The sequence below is a fragment of the Cicer arietinum genome, chromosome 7 (assembly GCF_000331145.2).
Source record: "Cicer arietinum cultivar CDC Frontier isolate Library 1 chromosome 7, Cicar.CDCFrontier_v2.0, whole genome shotgun sequence".
NCBI classification, from domain to species: Eukaryota; Viridiplantae; Streptophyta; class Magnoliopsida; order Fabales; family Fabaceae; genus Cicer; species Cicer arietinum.
In genome coordinates, this window is record NC_021166.2 from 54,665,034 (window position 1) to 54,677,937 (window position 12,904).

General features: G+C 29.0%; 1 protein-coding gene across 1 annotated transcript; it reads right to left on the reverse strand.

Moving 5' to 3' along the window:
• Positions 1-8,950: 8,950 nt before the first annotated feature.
• On the reverse strand, positions 8,951-11,900 carry LOC101493372 (transcription factor MTB1). The gene has a single exon (XM_004510608.4). It carries the CDS (start codon positions 11,325-11,327, stop codon positions 9,465-9,467), a length of 1,863 nt encoding a protein of 620 aa, XP_004510665.1. The 5' UTR covers positions 11,328-11,900; the 3' UTR covers positions 8,951-9,464.
• Positions 11,901-12,904: the final 1,004 nt, after the last annotated feature.

Here is a 12,904-nt window from a genome sequence, read left to right on the forward strand (position 1 = left end):
TCTTATATTTAAAAATAGACAAAATACTATTCAAATTTTTATATCGAATAATTTCTAAAATTATAAACATGAAATACTATAAAAGGACAACAAGAAAAATATTATAGAAATATAATTTTTAGTTTTATGGACCCTCATTTCTAGAGTGTGTTTAATAACTTTGTATCATGCAAAATTATTAGGCAGGTTTTTCTCTTACTCTTTATATTCTTAAAATACATGTTGAATTTAGACCGATAGAGTTGGAAGATGATAGATTGGGAATTATGCACTCAACTCAACCACACAAAAAGTAAAAGTAAAGGACACATATGTACGTTTAACTTCATCCCCACACCATATGCATTATGGGCCACTATGTTGCATAAGACGAACGAATCGCCGCATCTTACCCTTCTAATGGACCTTTCGTACCTCTCAAAGGACAAGTATACTCCACACAAAAGATGCTGGAACAACACTAGTATGTTTGCTTTTCTATTTATAGTTTTAAATGTAATTTTATAATTAAAAAATTCGTTGACATTATGTTTGGTTTTTTTTTTGAAAATTAATTGTATAATTTAAATTTTGTTTTAAATCTATGTTTAGGCAAAGTTAATATAATTGATATTTTGAAATTGTTTATGTTTAGAAGTATACGCAAATTTCTATCTGTTCTGTGATTAATGATAAAATACGTTAACCGTAAAATTCATATTATATTATAATAAAATATTCTTTTTTTAGTAAATATACATTTAAAAGTATATTTAATTATATAATTCAAACAAGTTTTGTTTTATAAAATAATATTTGTAAAAAATATTTAAACATAAATTACGATAGTGAAAATTTAATTTTAACTAAAAGTATGTCTGCAAGTTTAAGTTTACTCAAAAATACATTTACAAATGTTACTCCAAATACATACTAAAACATTTTCACTTAAGAGTGTGTTTGTGATTCTAACACTATATTTTAATATATATTTAATATCTTTAAAAAATAAAATGAAAATAATATTATACATGGACAAAGTCGTTTCAAATATTTTAGAAGTTCTCTACTCTAATCTTAACATTGAATCCCTAATTAAAAACACTTAAAACTATAAAAAAATTATTTTTGTTTAAATTATAAATAACGTCAATAACATAAAACCAAAAAAATGTAAATAACATTGAAAATCTCATTCTATTTGTTTTTTCTTTTATTTTATCAAAAAATCTAACCCTTTTTTTTCTTCTCAAAATCTAATTGTTTACGAATTATGAACCTTTTTTTGTTATTGGACTCTCTAGTGCAAAGTGAACTTTTATATTTTTAGTAGTATTTTTGAGACTCTATAATACTCTTAAAAAAAAATTATGTACAGTTGGTCTGTCTACTCAGACTCATGGTCGGCCTTGTACATGAGCAAATATTATCATTTTGTTATTTATTTTTTTTTAAAAAGATTATCAAGTATATTTCAAAATATAAATGTACTCCTCCAAAATCTTCATCTTCAAAGCCCTCCAAAAACAACAATGCTCTCAATCTTTTCATAGAGACAACTAATAATTTGTTAATAGAAGTTCTACATGTGACATATTTCAATTCTCAAATTTTCTTTGTTCTCGAGTTTTAATTTAAAAAAAAATTCACGTCCAGTCAAAATAAATTTCTCTATCAAGATTGCAACGAGACAAATGTTACCCATAAGTGTGGGTTGTGTTGTCGGCTTTTTTATTGTTCTACCACCAAAACAAAAATAAAGTATCAAACTACATCTAATTCCTAATTAAATACTAAACTACCATCTTTTTTCAATTTTCTAGACTCCTATTGAGAAGTCAGTTCCTCCTCCATCAATTTCTCAACTTATTTATTTATTTTTTAAATGAATGAAGAGAAATCGGTTTCCCATATACCGATTTCTCAATGTATTATTATTATTATTATTTTAATTATAAAATTTATTTTATTATTTATAAAATCATTTTTATTTGAAGTGCTATTTAGTAGGCACATGCATAGAGAATTTGATCAATTAATAAAGATACACCCGCCCACTAAGAAATAATACAACACATTTTTTTTGTTAACATCTTTCTTAATAATAAATATACATTTTATTAATCAATAATTTTCATTTTAATTAAATAATTAATTTAAGTTTCATTAATTATTATTTTAATTAAATAATTAATTTAAGTTTCATTAATTATTTAATTAAGTAATTATTATTTTAATTATTTAATTAAGTAATTAATTTAAGTAATTATTATTTTACTTTTTATAATTATTAAAAAAAAGTTAATCCATATCTTGGAGTGTGTATTTTTCTCTCGTTGATCCATTTCAGTATGAATACGAGTAGACTGTTGACGACCTTTTGGATAACTTATCATGGCTGGATTGTGTCACAATTCTATTTCATTGTGTTCTGGCTAATATGATTGAAGATGAATTGATGGGAACTCTTCCTTGTAAACGTCAAAGATACATTACAATGTATACTTGGAAGACACATACATCATGTAGTTGCAGTGAATAAACGAACAAGTAGCGATGACATGTGAACATGGATAGTGTAATGCTTGAAATTCACCACATTCACACCATCTTTTGTCGAGGTCTACCTTGAATGTCCCTACAGAACGACCACTTGATGGACAAACCAACTCCTTAACTGTAAAGATACTATGGGCTCAATTGTGAATAACAATTTCATGGGAATTTAATATTGCTCGTTCCTTGTTAAGATTTTGAATGATTGTATTTGAGTAAATCAAACCTGATGCCATTATTGCTTGTGCATGTGTCCCTTTTTCTTCAAATTTTGCAGTCACTCTATAGTATGTTGTTTGCACCAAAGAATTGATTGGAATATTGTATGTCTCCTTTTAATACATTATTCATGCACTCAAAAAGGTTAGTTGTCCTTAACGTCTAACTTCATCATATGCTTGTAGCCATTGTTCCATTGGAATATCATCGAGCCATTTCATTGCATCTTGACTCCAATCACTGATTTTTCTTCTGTAGTATGTGATGCGTGGTTGAGTCATAGCATATCCTGAAGGAACAAAATTTGATGTTGTTATAGACAATTTGAAAACAAAAATATGAAGAAAAAAGTATGTGAGATATATATATATATATATATATATATATATACTAACCCATGTTGGTTACAATAGTTTTCATTTGGTCATTTTTGAAGGTCCTCGTGAAATTTTGTGATATATGTCGAATGCAAAATACATGGCGTATGTTATAGGAATGGTATGATCATCACCATCCTGAGCGATTGGCATTAGTAAGGTCCCACAACACTTTCCATACAATCATGTTCCATCAACTAAAACAACTGCTTACAATGATCAAACCCTTTGATAAATGGTTGAAAACTCTAAAAGAGGCGATGCAATACAACTTTACTAGGAACTCATTGGCCATCCTCGATAAAGGGTTGCACTTCAATATCGGTAATAGTGCCTGGAAGATAATGTTTGAAAGCAAGGGTCCACCTTGGAAGCTCTTTATATGATTCCTCCCAATTGTCGAATATTTTCTCAATGGCCTTTTGTTTTGCAATCCATGTCTTTCTATAAGTAGTGGTATATGTGTATCGAGATCGTATATGTGCAATCAATACAGAAACTAATATTGTGGGATCCGTCGTTACCATTTATAGGATGCTTTCACAAATAACAGCTGAAGAGAGTTGTTGGTGATCTTATGAAACCATTATTGATGAGCATGTGTGTGGCCCTTCTAGTTTTGTGATCTTCCAGATGTTTGATTCCTTTCCATTCAATATTCTACACCTCCATATACAATTTTTATTTTTACAACGAAAATCTATCTAGTGCTATCAAAATGTGCAACGACGAAGCTCGTAGAATTGTGTATATGATATTCTTTTACACACTGCAGTGCCACATCTTTTGTGGGAAAAGTCATCCCCACTTGGAGATTGTCAATGTAATTCATGTTGTCAGAGGTAACGTTGCAAAATTGTGAGGGGGGTGAAAGAAAGAAATTGTAGTAGATGGACATTCTACTACGGGTTCCTGATCATCATCATCATCATCGTCAGCGTAATCCACCAATCCTCCATTGATTGGTTGGTTCTGATTTTGGATAAGATAGCGATGGTTTTATAAATAGTCATTATATTCATATTATTATTCACACAACTTTAAATCTCTCACATTCACAACATACAAGCTACATGGCTCTTTTAAGAAACCAGTATCTTCACATGTCTAGAGATATCGCTGAGATGGTAAGTGGTTGTAATCATCTTATGTATATGTGTTTTTAATCGTCATTGCATAACTCTAATACTAAATTTATTTAAAATGTAGAACTTGATTGAATGTCACCACAACTTTAGAATGGAGGAACCAAATGAAATGATAGTTCCCTACTTGGAGGAAAGTGGGTTTTTTACCGTTGCAACATCGGGATCTTGTAATGTGGACCCATCATTGGTGAATAATAGTTTTATATTCTTTTACTAGATGGATTGGTAGGGGACTAATCTATTGTGGAACTTCATACGGGGATCTTGTCAGTTATAGATCAAACATTGATCACATTCAACATTATCATGTTTAAAATTTCGTTGTTCAATAAAATTTATACTACTTATAATTGCGTCGCCTTACTAATATGTCTTTTGTTTTATCTAGTTCATATGGATGCCTTACAGGGGTTTTGAAAACGTCATACCACAACAAGCATATTAGGATTCAATGATATGGACTGTGAAAACCGCTTTGATTTGTTTTTCAATTGTTGAATGACATCAAACAGATAGTGTTAAACTGCGGTTTGGACTTTCCCAGGAAATACCAGATGAACCTAAAAATATTGATACACTTCACTGTCGAGATATGAGAGGGAATTATCTGGAAAATTGGAAACAAATGATGAATGGATTCAATTTTGGAACGAACGTCGATATTGTTGTCTTACCGACCAACCGATACATGGACACCTAATACCAACAGATGAGTATATGGTGTGATTTAGACACAACTCCAATCTGTATCTATCAGCTTCGCACTTACTGCGAGACCTATGTGGTGTTGCCGAAGAGCCAACTCAACCATCACACTGAAAAATGCGTAATAGACCTCGCCTACCGACTCCCCATGTTACTATTGAAAATGAAGTGCTAGAACCACATCGCCATTCATTTTCAATCTCCCTAAGACAACAATAATTTGAACCACCAAGACAATCATTTCAATTCATGTTAACTCCATAAGATGATCACCGACAATCTCTACATTCAAGTGATCAAGATTTTGTGAATAACTTATTTGATGCAGACCTAGGTACGCTTGAGTCGGCTACTCGTTATATTAATAACATGTACTCATTTGGTGTTCCATCATTCCCCAATCAAGTAGATCCTACTTCTTCGATGCATGTCGACCTACTAAGTGAAAATGTACATGACACACATGCCCCAGTTGACGAAGAAAACTCACCTCCACGTTGTCCCCGTCGTATTCGTCGACCACCACGATGTGGGACTCGACACCATATAGGAGATTAATGTAATAAAAATATTGTAATAAAATTTATGTATATTTCTTTTCACTCATTTTGTATTTATATGTTTAATTATAATATTAAATTAAATATTGTTATTTTCATGGACTATATTTTATTAATTTTTATAATAATTATAAAATTTAAAATTAACATTGTATTTATTTATTTAATTAAAATAATAATTAGTTAATTAAATAATTAATGAAACTTAAATTAATTACTTAATTACAATAATAATTAATTAAATTAATAATTAATGAAACTTAAATTAATTATTTAATTAAAATAATAATTATTGATTAATAAAATGTATATTTATTATTAAGAAAGATGTTAACAAAAAATAATGTGTTGCATTATTTCTCAGTGAGTGGATGGTCTTTATTAATTGATCAAATTCTCTATGTATGTGTCTACTAAATAACACTACTAATAAAAATAATTTTATAAATAATAAAATAAATTTTATAGTTACAAAAATAATAATACATTGAGAAATCTGTATATGAGAAACTGATTTCTTTTCATTCATTTAAAATAAAAAGAAATAAAGTGAGTTGAGAAATTGGTGGAGGAGGGACCGAATACTCAGTGGGGTGTAGAAAATTGAAAAAAGATAGTAGTTTGGTATTTAATTAGGAATTAGTGGTAGTTTCGTACTTTATTTTTGTTTTGGTGGTAGAACAATAAAAAAAGCCTTGTTTTATCATGGCTAATTCACTCAAATCTATCTCAATTTTTAAAGAAATTTTGATTGGGTGTGAGTTCAGATTTTCAGATTTTCCTTAAAATTGATACTTAAAAGGCGGGATTAGATACGTTGATACTCTCGTAACACCTACGGTCAAATCTGATCGTTAACAAAATAATTTTATTTAATAATTTTATATGTTTTTTATTTAATATCTTTTATATAGTATAAATTTCAATCTCATCTATAAAAAAATAATTTAATTAATATATCTATATATGTATATAAATATTAAAAAATTATATAATTAATAAATGATAATTAATTATATAAATAAAGTTAAAAATAACTATAATAAAATTAAATATTATCAATAATTTAACTGTTAATCTTTTAAAAAAATTGTGAGTTAGTTTGAAATTTTTATAAAATATCGAGGATGAGTGAGGAAGGCAAAAAACCATTCTCATTTAGCCTGTTTGCCATACCTACTTATCTATTGAGCCTAAACAAACAAAAATAGGTGGTGATCAGTGATCACTATAAATATAATTCAACAATGGCACCGAATCTGACGCAAAGAGTCCATGTAAAATCTTGACACGACCTTGCTGGGATTTGTATCAAAACATCGACAACTTTATGTCAGATAAGTTTAACCTCACAAACCCTCTTTCCCATGTCATTTTTTTCTTGTTTTCTTCAAAATATTAATTTCATTTATTTATTTTTATTATTTTTAATTATTATATATAATTTTCAAAATATTATTATATTTTATATTAATAATAATAATAAATTATAGTTTGATAAAACACCGTACCTTTTTTTTTAATTATTAAATTTTTTTAACATGCGTGCAAACTTTTGAACCCCATTTATTGTAAGATGAGGAGTACCTTAATAATTTGCATCTAATAACGAGACACGTGCTCCACATGTTTATCACAAAACTCATTGGACGTAAAAAAGTCAGCACGTGAACGTTTACAAATTCATTCAAACATAAAAAAATTAGTATTAAAGGAACACACGAGACACACGATGCAACCACACTCCAGGGCCACCCAAAAGACTATAATTATGCAATTTTGGACCGTACTACTACTATTACTTCCTCTAGTCCTACTTATAGAAATAAAAACCAAAAAACATCGTATCAATAAATTTATTTATTATTATTATTTTGAATATTTTTAAATTTAACTTTTATTAAAAAATATAATACATTAAATATATTTACTAATATTAAAAAAACAGATATTAAATTAAGATTAAAAAAATCATTTAAATAATAAATATATTTTAAAAATCACAAGTATTTTTTATAAATAAGAACAGAAAAATCTTCAAAAATTTTCTTATAATTTGGATTGGAGATAGTATTTATTTTCTCTCTTAAATGCATCATTGTTAAATGCTCCTTCCATCCCAATATAATCGTCACATATGCAAACAATATTTATCTTAAAATAATAATTATTTTTAATTTTTAATACAAGTTTAATTATTTTATTTTAATTGTACCTTTTAATTAATATTGTGTAAATCGCTCTCAAGTTATTATCATACACTTTACATTTATAATCATTAAAATAAATCAATGATTGATACGAGTAGTTTGATAAAATCACTATTTTTATTTATTTATCATCTTTTCTTAATATGTGTGAAATGATCAAGTGCGAGATTATTTCGAGACGAACAAAGTACTATTTTTGTTTATATTTTATTTTAGATGGAATATATATATATATATATATATATATATAATTATTTTCAAATTATTAGAAGTATTAATTATTTTTAGCAAAAATGCTCTTAAATATATGTAAATAATTAAAAATAAATGAAATATTGACTTTCTCTGTTAGTAATTGATAGATATATTTTTGGAAACAAAATGTAACAAATTTAATATGCATATTATTGTTATCAAATATTCTACATTGATCAAAAGAATCTTTCATACAGGGCAGTTAGTATTTCCTTTGCACATTGGGAATTGTATTTTCATTTTATTTCATTTGTTGCCTAAACCAATTTTTCTTTATTGTTTAGGCTCCTTTTTCAGTTTAGTCTACTGCTTTTCAACCTTAACTAGGTTAGGTACTTTCTTTTTGCTTGAGTTAGAGATACCTCAAACTCTTTATAGAAACATGAAAAATAGCAAAAGGGAGTGTCTACAGTTTTAGGTTATTACTCACTTTTCCTCCTTTTCATAACCTACTAGTACCTAAGAATCTATTTACAGTTTATTAGATTGAGACCAAAATATCTACTAACCAAAAGTTTGCCTGCCCTTCTTTTATTTTTTTCCATTTTCAAACAAACAAATGCAACACATACAATTCCCTTATGCATGCAAAAAGAGGTAAAAAAAAAAATAAAGTAAGAATAACAATGCACTAGTTCAATCAAGAATCTCAATTCAATCAATGTATTTAAAAAAAATGCAATTACACATTAATTGATCTCGATCATCAATTTGACTCTAATTACAATTTTATAGAAACATCATTGAATAAATTTTACCATTGATTCGAGATCGTTCAATCAAATCGATAAGTGTGTCATGCAATTAATTCGTCAATATAAACACAAATATATATAAAATTAAAGGCTCAAAGTAGAAAAGTTGCATTCCAATTTGGATGAAATTCATTCCTTATAGTAGATGATGCATTTTTACAAGAAACTAACATTTCTAGTAGGAAATAAATAAAAGATATTGTTGATATGGGAATAAAGCATCCTACATAAGAAAGTATTACATCAATGAAATTACCATACAACACATAATATACCCCCAAAAAAAGAGAGGTATATCTTTATCCCTAGAAACTAGAAATGAAACACAACTTAACTAGTAATACTATGCTGTTATGCACAGAACTTGGTAGGATACAAGAAAAAATAACATGAAGATTACTAGATTGGTTAAAACTAAACAAAACAATGGATCATGCAGGAATAATACTTATGATAAATAATTAAACTGTGTATACTATAGACAAAACATAAATGGACTATTTCTACAAGGTTAATAGGAGCTATTTCCTATTATTTCTACTTCTCTAGATCACACTGCATTTGTTTTTAGATTCTTTTTTTGTATAGCAAAAATTTGAGACAAAAAAATGCAGATTTTTTTGTTTTCTCTATATATCACGAGTATCAATATCGACTATGTTAATTGCGATTCGTCTGGCAAACCGGTGGATGATAATGGCTATAAAGAGTTGGATTCTCTGGAAAATGCTGCAATCAATTTCTCCTTTGTCAGCTGCTCGGAACCTTGAGACTTGATTATGAATGTGTGGAAGACGGTATCACTAGCAGTGTTGAGTTTTGACTCAACGATACTGATTTCGGCATCTTTGAATGTTTGGATGAGTTTTGAAATAGGGTGTGCATCGATAGCGCAACTAACCTTTACAATAACACCATCTTGTGCAGCTTGAATATCCACATCGGGAGCTCTAGGATTTGCTTGCAATACTGATGATGATCCATCTCTAGAAGTGCTTCCGAATTGTGCTCGTTCGGATTCCATTGTCACGAGTTTGGCTTGAAGCTCGTTGATGTAAGCAATAGCATCCCCCAACAAAGACGCCTTGTCCATCTTGGAAATATTTGGCACAACAGCTCTTAGAGCATAGAAACGCTGGTTCAACTTCTCGCGTCTTTGTCTCTCTGCTTCCACATGATTGAGGGGTTCTTCCCTTCCATTTGCCGGCTTTCTACCCCTCTTCCTCGGCCTCCTTTCATCCGAGGGACTCGGTTTTTCCTCCCTATCAATATCAGAAAGCTCTGATTCACCAACAATCGATCTCACAGAAGGCCTCGAGGTCGCACCCGAGAAATCAATCTGCATTTGCGCCTGCCGTTGCTGTTGATAGTTGTTAAGCACGAATTCGTGCCTCACATCATTCCCTACCTCCGGCGCATTGCTCGTAGAAGGCGACATCCTAGGAGCAAAAACGTCAACAGGAGCATGCTGCCTCACCACTTGACTAGCTCTCCAACTAGAACCATTAACACCATTTGGAAAACTAACACCATTTCCATTCGGATGGCCTCCCCACGGCCTCTCCTCCATTTTCCTAACAGCAAGTTTTTCCCTAGAAGGCGTCGCGGTCGCTGAGTTCAATTCCTGCCCGAAAATCTTTGGAACTCCAACCCCCTCTACTCTACTATGATTATTCAAATGATGATTATGATTAACATTATTAACATTGGTCTTAATACTCTCACCAACTGCCAAACAAGAAAAAGGTGCATTCTCATCTCTCTTTTCATCATCCATTGATAATGAAATGGACTTAACTCTAGGAAATGATGATTGTGATGAAAACACAGATTTAACAGTTTGCAACAACTCAAAGCTCTCACAAACATTTCTAACAGAACCCAATTCAACAACACCTAAATCAGTAGGAACTAAAACAATAGTCTTGAATCCAGCAGATTTAGCCAAGAAAGACCTTACACAATAATCATCATCATCATAATCACTTTTCAATGCATCAATTAGCCACAAATGCTTCCCAGTTGCAAATGACTTACCTGGTCCACCATGTCCACGAGGAAAAGAGAAATACATTGAAGCAAGAAAAAACATCTCTGTGTCTGTAACACGGTCCAATCCAAATGCATAATTGTCTTCATCTGAACCACCAAATGTTGTATGAAGCTTCTGCAAAACCCTTTTCCTCATTCTTTGTTTCTTTTCATCCTCAACATAAACACCTTTCATTCTTAAGTCTTCTTCTTGTTTCTCTTGTTCTTGTTCTTTTGGTTCTCTACAACACCCATCACCCCAACCTAAAACCCAATCACCAAATTTTGACTGAGAAATTTGCCAAAAAATTGCATAATTCCAACTGAAATTCAAAACGTTCGGTCTTTCAACTAGATCAGAAAGCTTGTTTTGAAGATTCTCACCACTACCAATAGCCATCAAAAGATTCTCATTAGAAACTGAATTTGAAATCAAGTAATTTAATGCATTAACCCCTAAAACTTCAACCACCATAGCTTTTTCTTCTTCGTTCCATAACCCACCTACTCCTAAACCCACTTCAATCTTCATCTCCAAAAAAAACCGACAATAAAAATATCAACTTTCAACAAAATTAGCCAAACCCAGAATCCAAAACACATAAAAATCTCAACTTTCAACAAAAGTAACCAAAACTAGAAGCTCAAATTAATCACTTCACGTTCACAACACCATCAATCTCAGATCTAGAAAATTTCAATACTTTGGGTTGTGAAAATTCCCTCTAAGAAAATTCAGAAACTGTGAAACCTAAAATTAGATTCATGAGGCAACAAAATTGAAACAAGAGACCATGATTGAAGCAACAACAATGGTAAAACAAACATTATTATAAGTAAACTGATATAGTTCGAGTAAAAATATGAAACATGTTCCAGAACTCCAAGATGGAAGAATAAATAATAAAAAAAAATGTTTATTATTTCTTGTGTCGAAAAAAGCTGAAACAACTTTGTGAAGTTGTAGAGAGAGAGAACAACGCCGTTTGCGCTTTCTAACTCCGAAGTTCTAAGTTGTAACTGCAAAAGTGTAAAACAAACGAACGAAGGAACTATAGTTTTGTGTTAACTAACCATGGTTAAAAGTTTACCATGGTTTATTTGTTGGAAACTGAGAGGTAGTAGCATACGATTATACTTTTGTTTGTTTGTTCCTACTACATCAGACTCTATCTACCAGTCTTCTACTTTAAACGCTACAAAATTCACATGAAAAATGAGTTTCTATTTGATTCTCCTGTTACATAACTTATTTTATTTAGATGTGAACTTTAAGGTAAAATAATTTATCTTTAGATATATATTTAAGTGATTGTCATAAATAATTAATGTTGTCATAAAAATTATTTTTAAATTTAAAAATTATGTATTTTTATTTCAAATTAGAATTAATTTGAATTTAATTAATTTTACTTAATAATGTTTAAATATATATAAAAATTAATTTTATATTTCAAGAATGATTTTATCTTTTTTAAAAGTGAAATCAAATATGTTACTATTAATTTATATATATATTTATATTATCACTTAATTATAATTATAATATTATTAAAAATATTTAATTTTTATCATAACTATTGCTAAAATTTTATGTATTAATGATTGTGGTGTTTTTACTATAATTTAATATACATTTGTGTATCTATATATAAATTTTCGTTCATCAAATCACGAGAATTAAAAACTTACTGAAATATGAAATTTATTGATAAATTAAATTATTTTATTAGTTTATCTCTGAAAAGAGAAGTCTAGTTTATTTTCTATTGTATTAGAGATAGTTTATTACATATTGTATAAAAAACTATAATATAATTAGAGATAAATTAGTAAAAAATTAATTAATGAAATTAAAAAATTGAAAGAGTCTTATAAAACGAGGGGAAAAGTTTGAAAAAGTGTCATATTTTTGTACTGTATAAATATGTTAAATTTTAAGAAATTTTGTAAAATAAAAAAAAAAATCTTTGACATTAAAAATGGATCAATCTCTATGAAATAATTATAAGTAACATAGAGTTCAGATCCTCTATTTTTTTATTATTAATATTTTTGAAATGAAAAATTATAATAATATGATATTAATGAACTCAAATATTTTTATAC